The 16,404-nt window shown below is 43.1% G+C and overlaps 1 protein-coding gene across 1 annotated transcript in view; it reads right to left on the minus strand.

Annotated features, from left to right (window-relative positions):
* Positions 1 to 16,404, minus strand: part of LOC104489303 (kalirin) — a gene marked incomplete at both ends in the record, with an annotated part of 114,549 nt that overhangs the window by 77,228 nt on the left and 20,917 nt on the right. The window contains 2 exons of the mRNA XM_010131449.1: positions 5,026 to 5,221; positions 15,678 to 15,852. Coding sequence (XP_010129751.1) covers positions 5,026 to 5,221; positions 15,678 to 15,852 — 371 coding nt within the window. The remainder of the gene's footprint in view (positions 1 to 5,025; positions 5,222 to 15,677; positions 15,853 to 16,404) is intronic.

The following is a 16,404-nucleotide window of genomic DNA, read 5'->3' on the forward strand; positions in this document are numbered from 1 at the left end:
CCCCCCCCCCCCCCCCCTTTCCTTACGGTAGTTCATTTAGCTTACACTTTAGGAATACAGGTTGAAAAGAACTTGGAAGAGACAAAAGATGAGGAAGAAAATACAAAAGCGAAATACAGGAAATAAACTCTAGTCACCAGATCTACAGTAGTGCTACAAGTGTGTGGAACTTCACAGTGCAAACTTTTTTCTCCATCTGGGCACTTTAGAGGATCATTAACAAAAATTTAGTTTAAACCAATATATGGCTCATTCAGAATTATTCCACAGACTGACTTCCATCCAATCCTCACACACCAGAGAGAAAAGGTGGCTTAGTACCGCATTCCCCATCCCATACATCCTGCTTGAAATGGATAAACCCCTGACTGACCTGCTCCAACTTCACAGCTGGCCCTGATTTGATCAGGACATTAAAATAAGAGACCTCCTGAGTCACTTTCTACCCCCAAATTTTCTTATGACCCTACGAGCCTCGTGTCTAGTGGTTACATGAAATACACTGTAGAGCTTCACATCTTTATTACACCGGTGTGCTAGCATTGCTGGGTATGTTACCAGTGGGATTGTGAAGGTTTGGTGTCAAGGAAATCCCATGTTACCATAATCCCTGTGATTATAAACTACCAAAGACCTGACTCTTCCATTATTGAGGTCTACTGGAATTTTGCCATTGGCCTCAATACTGGGAGGATCAGGAATCTAATATAATCAGATTGCAGTAATGCTGACAAAACACTAACTTCCCTGCAAAGCCATTTGATTTCATGGAATAATAGGGCATTAAAAAAGAAATGTGTTAACTAGAAGCTGCTGTATAAAAGGCTTGGACACTATTCTGAAAACCCATTTAGAGAGATGTCTTTTGTTCCCCCTTTATCCTCCTCGGCGACTTGTGACTTTCATTCTCTCTCACAGCAGTATCTACAGAGGACAGTACACAAAATAATACACGACCTCATGACTGACTATCCCCTTTCTCCCGGTTTCTAGTTCTATCAGAAAGAACACATGGGAAAGCAAGTGACTGGCTTATTCCCTTTCCCAGCCAAAACAAAACAGTTTTTTTCATTACCAAATAAAGCAGAATGGCCCCTGGCTTCCCATTTGGAACTGGAAATTTAATTTATGTTTCTATTCTTGGGAGTGAAGTTCTTTGCTGCTGCCAGACACCAGGCATTGTTGCTACAATTAGCCTGCATATGGTTCTATATCCTCAGGACATGCCGGCTTTTTGTATGCTTGACTTCACCACACCTATTCGATATTAAATGCACCGTTTTCCTTCCTGCATGCTCAGCTGGTATGTTTTTGATTGTGCCAAGCCATCAGCAGCCACCAGTGAAGTGCCTGGGATACTATCCAAGGGCAGCCTGCACTCCTATGATGGATGATCTGCCCTTTCTTGCTTGTCATATGTCAGATAGATTTATTCCGCAGTGCATGCGAGAGGGCACTTATTCTTCTCAAAGACTGGTTTGCAAAACAGAAAGCTTTGTTTCCAGAACAGTTTCATACGTGTTATCTTTACATTGCGTTTCGACAGATAGAAGAGGATAGATGATTTTCTAATAGACCAAACTGGGTTGCCAGTTTCTTATAATGTCTCAGCCGGTGCTGGATAACGAACTGAAAATCTTCAAAAGAATACTACAGAGTACTAAGACACAAACCATACAGTAATTACACCAGAGCTGTGTGCAGTGTAACATACTACTCCATGTAAGGAAAGGGTGTTGTTTTTTGACCTGTACAAAGCTGGTTTGAAACTGTTTTGAACCTTTTTCTTAGCCTGAACCAAGGATACCAACCATAAGAAGCCTGTGAAAGGAAAGTTTACTATCCTCTTCCCTGCAATATAAGCTATAGTTATAACTCACTATAAATGACATCATCAACACAATGAAATAGATTTGCATTTCCCTTTCAACCAATGCAACTGGGAGAAGACGTGAATGATGTTAGCTTGGTGACCAGGAAACAAAAGGGCTTTGCATTTTCCAGATAACAGGAAGGGACAGTATAAACTTCCCCACCATCAGTTTTGCAGTGTATTTCAGGCTTGACTTAGACAAAGTGCTTCTAAGATCTGAAAAGGTAGCCCTGCAAACCAGGAGTGACTCCTAACTGTGTTGCTCATTATGAGAGGGATACTGACAATGCAAATGGACTTTAACAATCAAATAAATTTGTGCAATCAATTAATCAGCTATTAGAACGCAACTACTTTTACTACCTAGAAGCAGAATGACTCTGGTGCGCATGCTAATGAATTATATGGGTGTGTCATCACTGCAGCTCAGGTCAAGGCCTTAAATAACTATGATCCTAAACTTTCCATAGGAAACAGATTTCTCAGACACGTCCAAGCTGCCACTGCAGGCCCCTTCAACATATCAAGTTAGGCATCCAAATATCAACATCCAAAGTTTAAGAATATTTGCCCACCTATTTAGCTTTGCTATGAGCAGTAGAGCTACAACCAAACTGGAAAAGTAGAAGATAGGCTCACCCACGTGTCCTGGGGTAGTGGAAGGAATCACAGGAACAGAACCGTGAGCTGTGTGGAGCTGTGAAAGACTGGACTTGCACAAATGCCTTGTGTGCACAGATGCCCTGAATATCTGCACAGAGGCTGATACGATGCCTCATGGGATCACTCCATTTATTGTTACCACCACGACAATGTGCACAAGGATTTCCAGACACTCCACAGCCTGGTAAGAATCACTGCTCCAAATCTGCATTGGACATGCAAAAATCACGGGGGAATGCCTAAAACCTTCTTCTTCTACCTGCACAAGATTTCCAAGTGAAAAAGGCATCACGCCTGAAAAAAACGGGATGTAATTGTATCTGACAGACTTACTAGCTTAAAGATCTCCAAGCCAAGCGCCAGAGTGATCAAAATTGAATCAGCTTCCTGTGTGACATGATAAAAAGAATAAAGCTCAAAGAGAATTACAGAGAAGGGAAGAAACTTGGTCCATTAATAGTGACTGGTTAGGGAGAATGTCCCTGAAAAAAATCACATCTTTTCTGGCTTTATCTTCTGTGCCTGCAGCTGAGTTTTGACTGTGGTGGTGGTGACACTGGACAATAGGAAGTGGCAAAAGCAGCTGATTTCCCAGAAGCTCTGCAAGTTTGCAGCTCTGGCAGTAAGAACAATCTTCCCCTAACTTATGCACTGAACGACTACAATATAGGATTCAGGAAGTGGGAATAAAATTCAATGAATTTTTTATGAAGTGTAACTGTCCTTTATTGAAATAAGAAACAGTAGGCTCCCAAGAGCAATCTCCCTGCCTTATTTTGCCATTCTCCTGGCATTTAGCATTCTGTGCATGGCTGACGTGACCATTACCTTTGATTAACTACAGTCACGCTACAGCCCCACAAGGCTTCTGCTTCCTTGCCTTTGGGAGCAATGGATTTTTATTGGGTTGGCTTCATAGAAAGTGATCTTAGATAATCTTACAAAAACATCTTAGAAGTCACTTCATTTAATTGCTAATCTTTTGTCTGCAATCCAAAAGAAGCTGTTTTTAACTTCTTCACAAACAGTGAATTTTTTTTTTTTTTTTCCAAAAAATCAGTCACCAAGACTCCCGACTGTGCTCTGTTCTGGGTCATATTCTTTGCCTCACATGGGTTCTTACTCATATAAAGATTCTTCCAGAATGGGAAAAAAACCCCCAAAACAAACCAAACAAGCATCTTAACTGATGTATTAGGACATGTTTTCTATCCCAGAAAGCAGGGGAGCTGAAGCGTAGCACCAGGCGTAGCGTGGGTAGAACTCGCACACATGGTTCACGCAGTGCACTGGATTGTCTGGTTCACAACATGCTCTTGTAGCAGTCCTTAAGACTCTGTTGGGTGCAGCTTACCAAATCAGGCTAAATACTGCCAGATTTTTTTAAAGGTGGGTGCCTAGAGGTAAAGTATTTGCCAAAGAATAAAACCATAAAATGCTTTTATTTTTGAAAGTGCAGATTGTGAGAGAGAGAACAGGAATTGCTCTTTCTTTACACTTTTCCCAGACATTAAAAAAGGTTAAAACACTTCTATGATACACAGTGATTAATCTGAATTATGATATTCCTTTTCCAAATGCAAGGATAAAAATCCTGATTCACTGGATGCCTTAGAAATAGGATCCTACTGCTGAGAAGCAGAATAAAAGCATCAGACAGACTCCTTATCAACATGAATCAAGTCTGTCATTTAAGAGCACATGCCAAATGTTTGGTTTTCTTTTTTTTATACCCCAGTTGCTGCCTTTAACTTTCAAGTGCACACTGAAAAGTCCAGTATGGTTTATCATATTCCCTTTTTATACAAAATAATTCCAATTAGAGCTGGCTGGAAAAAGAGAGTTCCATTTCATGACTGGTTTCAAGGCTCTCATATTTGTATTCTTTCCTGGAGAGCTCTTGGATAACTATCTTCTTTCTCCCCTCACTCCTCTCTCTCTCTCCCCTGAAATGTGGCACAGGAAAAAGGTACTCAAGTCTGTGCAAAATGGAGCCAGCACATCAGATCAGTTTGCTTCTCAGCAAAGCCTATTTGCAGAAAGGTTAACAAGTTTAGATTTCATCCAGACTCTCCAGCTCAGTATCTGTAACTCCGGATTCCCTACAGTGCCTGGTTCTGAGCTGGTGCAAGGACAAGGACCTACCAGTGTAACCTGACTTGCCCTTCCCAGCTGCTTTGGGTCATGAACTCCCCCCTGCAGCTGCAAAACTCTCTGAATGAAACCTGAAAGTCAGCTTTATTTCCTTGATGAGTTTCAGTCTCAAAGAAATAGCAATTTTCGACATATAATCCTGAATCAAAGGATTCCCAGTGCTTGTGGAACAGTTCTGGGAGTGGAGAGACAGGTATGCCCACACTTACGTTGTAAGCTGACGTATTTGGTAAGTATTGGGGTATTTCTGCTTGATAGGCATTTTGGGGGCTTTGGGTTTTTCCTGGGTTTTGGTTTTTTCTCATGTGAAATAGAGCTCAAACTGTTCTGCTCACCTGAAGCCTGGACCTCCATGATATACTGGTGTAAATCTTGCCCTTGCTGGATGACTTCAAAGGTCATGTTGTTCATGGCCAACTTCCGCTCAGTGTGACGCTGCAAACGCTGCTCAGCCAGTGTGAGGTCTTCGGTATTGAAATCATTCATTTGTCTCAGCAGATCTTCATTCCAGGCATCTAACTCTGCTGTAACCTTATGGGCAGAAGACAGACAGTGTATTCGCTCAAGATCAATGAAAAATCTGACTCTCAAACTACAGCTGGATCACAAAAGTACTCCATATTTTGATTCAGAAATCTGCAGACTACACCCTCAGCACACTCTGGATCCTGCCCACTTAATGGTCATGCTTAATACTTTGCTTAGGTGAGCACCCGTGACAAGGCTGTCAGTCCAAGAAGAGATCTGACACCTTCTTTTCCCCCTCACACATTCAAAGGGCACTGTAAGAGAAGACCCGCTATAGTCACATGGCAGGTAGAGATAATACTTCTGAATAAATTTGAATTTCAATGCAGAGGTAACACTTAAAGAATTGCAGAACAATTTCTAACACCTGTGACCACATAATCCCAAAATGGCCTGAATGTTTCTGAAAACATTCTGCAACACACTGTACGTTACGTATCACAGAGGGAAATATTATTTATTTTACCTCCATAGAATGGAAATTAGAAGCTGCTTCTATTTCAGCCCTAAAAGATTGACAAATAACGTTTTGAGAATTATCAGTATTGACTGTATGTATTGTGACTAGTATGTACTCACTGTTCATAGAAAATACTTTGTGAGACTAAACGTTTCATCACGAGTTTGTCGTTACCCCCCGCCAGCGCTGACTGCAGTGGCACAATGAGTCAATGCTGCGCTTGCAGGGACTTGGTCTTTTAGAATGGTCTTTCTGTTGTCTTCAGTGGACTTGGGAACAGATAGGACAGTACCATGCAGAACACATTTTTCAAAAGTAATTAAAAATTATTAAAGAAATGCCTTGATTCTGACTCATAGCTCAATTCCTCACAGCTAGTTTCAGGACAGATAAAACCAGGTATCTAAATTCCCACTTGTGCCCATTACACTGAAGTGAAAGTTCCGCTGTTTCTCACTAAAAGTGCTCTTCAGCACCTGCGTGCAGTGCGGAGTTTAACTTCTGAAGTAGTCAAGATTCAAACCTCTCTATCCAGTTTTCCTTTCCGGAAACATACATTATATCCAAAGCAGGCAGAGGAAGGCAACCCAAATGGCCCGGCCCTAATGCGAGAAGGGCTGAGAACGGATGGGAGGGCACTTTTTTCCCCTTCCCAGAAGGGGAAAAAACCAGTTTTTAGGCTCTTTTTTGAAAGAAGTGGAAAAACTGATTTACTTAACGAAGAACTCAGAACTGAGGGACCTCAGCTGCAGGGTGAGAGGCAGAGCGGGGATATCCTGAGGGGCTTCTACTTTTCTTCGGCTTGTTCCATTGCCCATTCCACTCAATTACCTCTAAATAACAGCTTTCCCCATGGTCTCGTTGGCCCCGTTCCTGAATCCAGCAGCCTCTGATTAATCCGTATATCATAGCTAAAGTCCCTAGACTATGGAGGCTTATCGGCAGATTTTACAGTTATGGAGAAATGCTCGAAGTAGATGCAGGAGACAGATCTTTAGCTAACAGTAATCAGAACAGAGGTGGTCTAGACCCTTTTTTTAAACTACAAACAACAGAATGAATTTAGAGTAAGCACAGGTTCCTACAGCCATGACAATAAGATTTAAAGTTCATGGCAAAGCCCCTTCTGCTTTTTTTTAATGGACAGACACGTGACATAAGCAAATCAGAAGAATTTATTTTTTGTGAGCTATTAAAAACTCTGTCTGATGGAATTCATTGCACTGCTTGCCAGGCTGCTAAAACATAAGTATTTGAAATTTTGCAAGGATTCACAAAGTATTTCCCAATTTCCTGTGAACATTCTCATGCATGGGCACCCAGGAAGATATCTTAAAGCATTTTTAAGTGACAAGAATAGAAAGGATTAAAGCAATCACAGAATGAGTTAGATTGGTTTGGTCTGACAGGCATGATGCTACAATTAGGGGATCCTGATCAAAACAAAATCTCTCCATCCCTTTTATGTCTATGGACACCAACTCCAGGACAGGAAATGTCAGTCTTTCAGAGGGCTGAACTGTCAGAGGAGTTGATGATGGGCATATGAAGGAATCAATGAGTGTTTCCACAAGCATGCTGAGATCCAACACTTCTACAAAACTCGCTGGGGAAACCTCTCTTAGTAGCTTTCCACTTGGCTGTGGAAGGGACCCTGATCAGCATTGTTTTTATCATTAAATCTACAGTAATTTCCACTGGAGAGCGGGGAAATAGCTGTTCCCCACTGTGCTGCTTTTTGTTCCTTAGGTCTGAGAGTCCAAGGCAGAGCTGTAGCAGAGAGGCATCTAGAAACACTCAAGAGAAGGAGTGCCTCCCAGGCAAACAATGCCTCTCATGCTTGTGTAAGCAACTAGCTTCCACCAGGCTCCCCACACAGGAGGAGCTGCTCCTAACTACCGACCTGTCCTATAAGCCATTGCAGGGCACTGAAGGGTTTATGCTCCAGTAACCACACTACCCAGTTCAAATGGATGGTTCCAACTAAGGAGCAAAGGACAGTACAGGCAGTCAGGACACAAACTGATGAACAACGTGGGATGCAAGGCCAGCCTGTGGTGCTCCATGACATCATCATCATGGTTTGGCTTCGCGAATGAAGATCCAGGAAGGGCTTTTCCCACGCTCACTGCAAGCGATGAGTGCACCCTTCAGGCCTGCACATTACCGGGAACAGAGGCTAGGACTGCACCTGCGTGGCTCTGGATGGGTCCAGCAGGGCTTATTAGCCCAGAGCCAGGAGCATAGCCACCAGTGGAGGAGAGAAGGAAGGAAGTTGCCTCCAAGTGGAGGGTGATGAAGGAGTGACAATCAGCCCATGTGCTGGTTTAGGGGAAGAGGGGAAGGAGTCAGGCACAGCGAGAGGGGGAAATCCAACAATTTTCTCAGGCAAAGTGTGTCCAGGAAGGTTGGGTACATTGCTCTGAATAACTGAGACAAGCAGATGGCTAGAAGGGAATGTGAAGCACACGAAGGCAAAGAAGCAATAGCAGAGCTGCGATAACAGCCCGGGTTTCCTGACTCCCAATCTGGTGCCCTATTCCAGAGACCATGCTGCTTTGCATATCTCATTAAGATATTTCCTCTTCTGCCTGTACAGCCAATGCCTCGAAATCCCAGCATCTTCTGTACTTTGAACTGGACCATATGGAAACAGCCCCAGAGTCTGACTTGGGTATCGGAAAAAGGATTTTTTTTCCTTCAGGAAGAAGCAGTAATTAGGCAGCTCTGTTAACTACAGACGTATATTTTTCAAGTCTAAAAAAGGACTTTTGGATGCTTTCACAGATGGGTCAGGCATTGACATCTATGATGAAACTTGGACTGCATCAGACAAAAGTGTCTTACCTCCTAAGCTGTGGTAATTGCTCTGGGCCTGTGTCAGGAATTGTCTTATAAATGAGGATCACTTGGCCATGAAATTGTTTAAGTCCCTTTTGACCCAGAAGAATGGCTGATTAGAGTTTACTCTGTTCATCTGCTAGATTTTTGGTGGGAAGAACTGACAGCACTTTTTATGTTTATTCACTTTACTTCCCAGTATTTGTGATTCTAAATAGACCCTAGCATCCCTCACATGCCCTAAGAGGAGCCCTGCTGTAAGAGAATCCCTGAGCTCTGCTCCGTTCTGCTGTGGCATGAGAGAGAAATCGTACCAAAGCAGAAGGATTGCGAGAGCAGCATCAGAAGCAGTGCCAAGGTCTGCATTAGCAAAAGCTGCAGCTTATCCCCAGGTGCCCATGCTGTTCCGTGGAAAGCTGCACACATGCCCCATTGCCAGCCATGCTCCGGCTGACTCCTTGGAAGGAGCTGTACTCCCTCCTTGCAGGCCATGTAAGGTTGGCGGCCAAGAAACAGCTCCCTATCACTAAAGGAAAGTCAAGTGACCCCAGAGAACTAATGAGAGAGAAAGACACGACAAAGATATTGATTGACCATGAGCCCCGAAAGAACATTTCTTCATTCTTCACCTGCTGCCATGATAACAGGAGGGGAACTAATGCTGGCAGTGAACCCAGCCCACTATTGAAGCAGATAGGGAGATATCCTTATCAGAGCAGCGGAGGCAGCACAAGAGCTCCATGCTACGATTACAAGGCAGTAATAGATACCCAGACTACGTCAGCAAGGCCTGGTTTTCATGCACAACACAGTGATCACAGTCTAGACCACATACCCTTTAGGCAGGAATCTCCCTAAAGCAGCAACTTAATATACCTGAATTCCCACTGCTGCAACGCTGCTGCATTTACTGCATCCTGGATTTATCATGGTGCAACACCAGCAGATAACACGACTGAAGGGGGAGAGAGACATGTTCACCTTCAATCCTGGGAAAGAGCAGAGGTCTAGAGCAGAGGTACGCAGGTGAAAGGTAATGGCAGTGATAACAACAGTAGCAGTCCAGTCATCTCCTGCCTACACTACAGCCTGCGTGTGAGTGAGGCCAAAGAGCCTACCCAAGCTGCAGCAGCAGCTGTGCAGGCAACTGCATATCTGCAGTCATTTCATATCTAAATCTTAAGGGTCTTTTTTTTTCTTAATGCTGCTGCTGACCTTTTCTACAAAATGGTGCTGCTGAGCCTTGAATGCTGCTTGCTTGGCCTCAGTTCAGCATCTGACACCTCAAGTCGTCTTGTTTAATGCCAACCAGAAAGAACTGTTTGCCAGCTGAAGGAGGTGGAGTGGGGAAATGAGAAATGAAGGAAAAGAAAATAAATGTTATATGGCGAATGAATCACATAGAGGCTGATATTTTTAAGTATGGGCTGAGGAAGGGCATCTGAGGAGGAGGGAAAGAAAGTTCTACCCTGGAAGCAGAAGCTATCAACACAAAAAGAGTGGGCTCACGAGAGGGATCTGAGAAAGAGTAAAGACGCTTGGGAAGAAAAGAGAATGTAGGAGGCAGGTTGCAAGAGAAATGATGGTGCGAGTAGGCGGAGGGGCAAAGGCAAGAAGAGTGGGTAGAGCATGAGGATGAGGCTGGACAGGAGAAACTCATCCCTAAGGCACTCGAGATTGATCACTAGGGATGCCCGAGGCAACAGCACTTGGCTCTGCTCCAGTGTTCAGAGCAGGCTGGAAGAGCAGAGAACTGGATGTGACAGCATCAGTGGATCTATGGGCAGACTTAGTATTCTGCAGGTACTACCATATACTGAGGGTAGATGGTAGAGGAGATGGAGGTAGGAAAGGGTGAATGAAACTGTCACTTCCGTAGATCATGGAAGCAGAAAGTTTGCTGTTCTTCCTCCTCAGGCCTCAGTTTGGGCTGACACTGTGCAATATGACAATACTGTCACCCATTTTTTTGACGACAGAGATGCCACACTGGCTTAGCGGGTACCTGGGCCACTGGAGCGTGAAGAGGCTGTCACAGTGATGATTCTGCTCTGGTGCTTTTTGTTCCCGAATCCCAAAAATATCAAAAGAAACAAGGGAATTCAGCTCCAAAAGACAGGGTGCCAGGTCAGCCTAGTGCTTGCCATTTCTTAAAATGAAGCGCTGTGCAGTTTGAAAACTAGATATGTATGGAAAAGAAAATCAAAAGCTCACTAAGCATGAGACATTAGAGGATTCCACCTTATGAACAGAAGAGGCTGAAATTTTTCTTACTGTTCCCTTTCTTTCAAATGTGTCTCTGTAACTCTCATCTCTAATAGAGCAGCTCACATCTGAGTGTCAGCTGTAAGTCAGGGAGGGACTATAGAACATCTTGTACCTTCACTTAGGCAGCTAATTCACTTGAAAGATTCTGCTAATGTTATAAACCTGGAATGGGAAACGCAAGTGAGTTGTAAATAACAGTGAAGCAAACTACTGTGAAAGCTGGCTCCTGATCCCTTCTATAGTCATGCTCAGGGATGGATGAGAACAGCCAGAAGAGCCAACAAGTGAAATCAAGGCTGAAAAATTTAATTAGCAGGTGAAATGGAGCCCAAGGGACTGAACAGTGGAAAATCAGACATCCAGCAGGTGAAGATTTTAGTGCTCATGGGGCTTTTTGAAAGGTAACAAACAGCATAGGAGATCAAATTTATACTGTACTGTGGGAGCCCCCATAATCCCTTCCAGGACTATATCCTGGCCTAGGATGTGTGTTGCTCTACGACCGCAGCACACAGGCTCTGTCTAGCATCGCGCAGCTCCGAGTGCATTGCAGGAAACAAAACGACACACGCAAGGGAAGGAGGTGGGCAGCTCTGGGAAAGGGAGAGAGAAGTGCTTTTGGCAGTAACCAACAACAGTTGCCAGACAGGTATTGGCTGAGTTCACTCCTCTTACCAGTCACAGAGCTTTACAGAGGCCAAGAGGCAAATTTGATCACCTCTCTGCAAAAGATATAAGGAAACAAATATGCAGGAACACTATGGGTGGCAGTAATTTTGTTAGGGGTTGCAACTCCGTGCATTTTACCATTCGTTTCTTATGCGTCACTCAGCATTTCACCGTACATTAGCAAATGCTAGTTCAAATAATGGTGAATAAGCTTTTAAATGACTATCTCTGAAGCAAGGGACAAAACATATTTGTCAGGTTTTACTTAGGATATAACTCTGGAATAAGACCGTGCTTCATATCTATCAATGTGCTCATTGTGGTGCCACCACTGCTGCTAACGCCTGACAGCTATGGTCCCTGGAGTCTTCCACTCTATTTCCTCGTAGTGGATCAGCTACCACATTCACGTTGCGTGAAATCTCCTGAGTTACTTGGCTGGCTGCATGAACTCAGCTGAAGTCTGTATCCTATAGAAAGGCCAATCACATAATCCTAATGATCCCACCTTCTCTCGAAATGCGCAATGACTTGGTACACGAATAAAACATACCAGGCATCACAGTCAGACAGGTTTCCTAAGTAAAGAATGGGTTGTCATTTAATGGTTCTAAAAGCTAAGGCAGAAGAGCCTCCCAGAGGGATAGCCAAGCTCTCTCAGGTTTCTGTTACGTCTTTTTCCAGGTGGTGTCATAGTTTGGATTTCATAATTCACTCCAAGAACCAAGTATGTAAGTATCAGTCACTATAACGGGGTTAAGGCAAGAAAGACCAGGCAGCATGTGCTATGTGCCTGTGGGTTTGTACCCGAACCTGGATCTGCCAAACCTGCCTTCACTTGAGTACACACAAAAACTGCCCGTGTGGCTTAGGAGTCCTGAAGGAACACAGCAGGTCTGCCCTGCCAGAGAAATAGGCAGGCAGCTTCTCTTTATGTAAAATACTTTTCCTGAAGACAAAATGTCACAACAATTGGCAGATTTCATGAAGTTCAAGAAAAGGTCCAATGATGCCTAAATAAATGGCAGTAAGTGTTGCTCGTGCAGTAACCCTTAATTCTGACGTTGGTCTGGGCTCCAAACCTCTGTCAAGAAGAGATTATGGAACAGCTCCAAAACCAGGAGGGCTACAAAGCAGAAGGGTGCAGTTTGGGAAGGAATGCCAAAGGAAAGAGTTATGTGATCTGTGGCACCGATTTCAGTCTCTGAGCAGCAAAAGCAGGAAAGTTTCAAAGAACAAATGACAGTCAGACACTTCCTAAATAAAACCAAAGGCCAATCAACTGCCATTCGTGAGTTTGAAAAATTCCTGGTATTTCCAGTTTGCATCATCAATTAGAAAGGAGAGAGAGAGAGAGAGAGAGAGAGAGAGAGAGAGAGAGAGAGAGAGAGAGAGAGAGAGAGAGAGCGAGAGAAAGAGGGTGGCAGGGGAAATTAACAGAATCAAAAATACTCGGTACCAAAACCGGGTAGAAAGAGACAATATGAGATGTAATTCTTCTCCGAGCCTAAGCTCTAATGCGCAGCCTTCCCTAAAGCTGCTGGAAGCAGATGGGCTCCCACAGCTGCATCCCTCTGGCTTCTATAAGTGAGATGCACGTTTCTCCTCTCACCAGAGCTCCCAGGGAAGGCTCCTCATCGTAAGGTCCTTGTGATCCAGGGAATCTCTGAGAACTGAGGAAGCGAACACACACCTAGTGGGGGGAAATGGGAAACTCGCTGCTTGACGAGACAGAAGCAGATGGTTTGGGAGGGGGCTGCAGATGGTTTATGCGAGTGCAGGAAGGAGAGAGATTACCATGGCTGCAGCAGGTAGAGGGGGTTCGTTAGGGATGTGCTCTTCAGACAGATGGGAGGGGGCTTATCTCGACTCAACTAGGAGAAATTCACTTGACAATCACATTGGTACGCATTATTACACTGTTCTTAATCTATGCAGGATCTGGGCTATTACAGAAAATTAAAACCTAAATACATTTCGAGTCATGGCTCAAGCTACTTGTCTTTAGTGGAAAAAATTCTTCATTTCCTGTTTCAAATTTCATCTTTTCCCCTTAAAAGCTTGGAACAGTCAACCCTACATGCTTTTTAATTACGGTGATGAGAAAATCTTTTTGCTCCTCAACAATGGCATGAGATAACTTTGATGATTTTGGTAACAGTTTCCTACTGGCTTGGAACCTTTATTATATGGCTGAGGCAACCGATGGCAATCTGCTTTCTGAGGATCACTACTGTGTCAATTTGAGCCAATTCAGCTGTTGTTTGAAATGCATAGCAAACCTGTCATTTAATATTTTACTTCAGATTGCCTTTCTTTTTATTACCCATCAAACTGCTTCTTTGGCTTAAGCACTAAATGTGCTTATAAAATTTAAGATAATGACCTGAATATATATTTTTCATTGTGTGTTCAGTTATAGATTAATTGTCATAATTATTCTAAAATAAAAAATATTTTTCAGGAGGGAGCTTTCTATAATAAAATCATCTGCCCATAGACTCCCTATGAAACATGTTCTGATTTCCTTGTAATATTAATCTTGCAAAGGGAATTCAGATATTCTTATGATAAAAAATAGGAAATCTACAGTGACAACTATGTGGTGATTTTCTTTAAAATCCTTTCGAGCTCATCTGATTTTAGAAGACTCTGAAGCACCTTTCCAATTTTAAACTTCTTAATGTATCACGGCCACTCCAGATGTGCCTGTGGATACACAGGAGGAGGATTCATGCAGAAACAAAACAGAGGGGTGGGTCCACACAGTATTTCCATCTCTGGCACCCCGTATCAAGGGGACTGGGATAAGTCACATCATCTCCTGGTGCCTTGGTTGCCCCATCAGTAAAACAACCCATGGTGTTAATGACCTTTGAGATCTTTGATTGAAAGATTATAAGCAAAAAAAAAAAAAAAGAATTTGAAAATGACAATATTTTTTTAAGATCTTAAAATGACGTAATTCTAGGTTCAGACCCAAAATTTGCAGTGAACTAGGCTGAGATCTTAATGAATGACTCATGGGTTCACCATATACTGTCTACAGACATATTTGGGTGTTCCAGAAGCTCATATTGTTTTTCTTTTTTTTTCTCCTTCATTTTTGAAAGCACAGATACCTTTATAGGTATGTATAAGTATGTGCATTCACACCACACTTATATCTTTAAAGTTTCCATTATTCAACACTTGCCACACCATTGTATCTAAATATCTTCTACTTAAACATAGCAGATACTACAGTCACTGCAGGCTTCTGAATTTTGAATGTTGCATTCTTAGGGCAAAGTACGTTATTGGATATGAAATACATAAACACTTAAACTATAACACAGATTTCTAAGGCTAAAATTAATTACCAGTACCCACCTTGAGAATGACTATAGATTTACAAAAATACCCTCAGAAATTTGTCATCATAGAACACTTAAAGGTGGTTCACAAAGGCAACAAGCACTAGTGGGGTACGGCAGGAGGAACTCCCATCCCAGAAGGGACAGAAGTGCTGACACATGGATTTGGCACACAAGTTAATGTACACATTCTTTTTGCATCTCGTCCTGTCACAGCAGTAGTTAAGGAGATCGGCTGGTTGGCCGGAGTCTCTTTAAAGTTTCTCTGTCGAAGAATACCTCAATTATTAATGTTTTGATGAGTTTTCCATCCAGTGCTTTTGATTTCAAAACCGAAGTACAAAACAGAGCCGAAACACCATTTTTTGCACAAGGACATAAACATATACTTTAACTTCCCCATATTTTTTTTCCTTTCTTTTTTTAGATAAATCCAGCATGATGCTTAAAAAGCCCAGATTTTAAATATCCTTACCTTTCAGGCATAACATGCTTTTTCACTTGGTGGTTTAAAGCCAAGCATGTATCTGATTGTATGCATCTGTTTGTACCTGAAGAGAGAACTCTCAAACCCCTGAGTGTTTGCTGTCAATAGAGTTCTAAGAGGGGCATCTTATAAAGCTCCTCTGCCATGCAGGCAGTTTCTCAGTTAGGCAGACACAAATCTATTTCTGTGCATTGCAGCAGTATAGCCTACAGCATATTTTAACCTTCAACATGCCAAATTTAAAAACTGGTTTTAACTTCTCCCCACTGGACAGCTGACCACTATCAAACCACCCCAGAAGTAACCTAGGAGAGTATGTTTACATCTACTCCCTCTCCCACAGCTCTACCTTCCTCAGATCACATAGCCAGCTCTTACCTCAATGGTGTACTGTTCAAAAATCCGGAGCTGAAGGAAAATGTCTAGCTTAATCTTTCTCTCATGGAAGAGCTCTTCCATCTGTACCTGGGCCTCGTCGAGCTGCTGAAGGACAGATTCAATGTGGCTGATGGAGCTGTTGTGTGGAGTCTTATTGTTGGAAACTGCAGAGTCCCTGTGGCAAGGAAGAGAGCACAGTTAAAGCTGAGCTTTAAGGCAGGCAAAAGAGCAAGAACTACACATTTGTGATTCTGCGTGCTGCTGAGAGGCAAACTTGAGCACAAAGGGCTGAGGGGAGGTGTATGCAACACTCATCTCTTCTCCTCACTGAAATCCCGCAGCTCCTGAGCTCAGCATAGAGTTTGAAAAAGGGGATCATCCTTTCTCGTGTCCTGACACTGTGACCTTACACACTTGGGAGAGGGAGGGGAGAAGAATGACACATCCATCTCAGTGGCTGTCTTGAGGAGCCTGGCTGGCAATCCCCTTTAATGCCACAGTGATCTGCTCCAGCCTCCACTCACACCAAGCTCAGAGGTGCTGTTTAACCACCCGGACCTTTACAAGTTAATTTTCTGCATTTGCTTGCTGTCTTGAGGAGACTGGCTGGCAATCCCCTTTAATGCCACAGTGATCTGCTCCAGCCTCCACTCACACCAAGCTCAGAGGTGCTGTTTAACCACCCGGACCTTTACAAGTTAATTTTCTGCATTTGCTTTATTACTTA

This window comes from Buceros rhinoceros, unplaced genomic scaffold (assembly GCF_000710305.1).
Source record: "Buceros rhinoceros silvestris isolate BGI_N320 unplaced genomic scaffold, ASM71030v1 scaffold6382, whole genome shotgun sequence".
NCBI lineage: Eukaryota > Metazoa > Chordata > Aves > Bucerotiformes > Bucerotidae > Buceros > Buceros rhinoceros.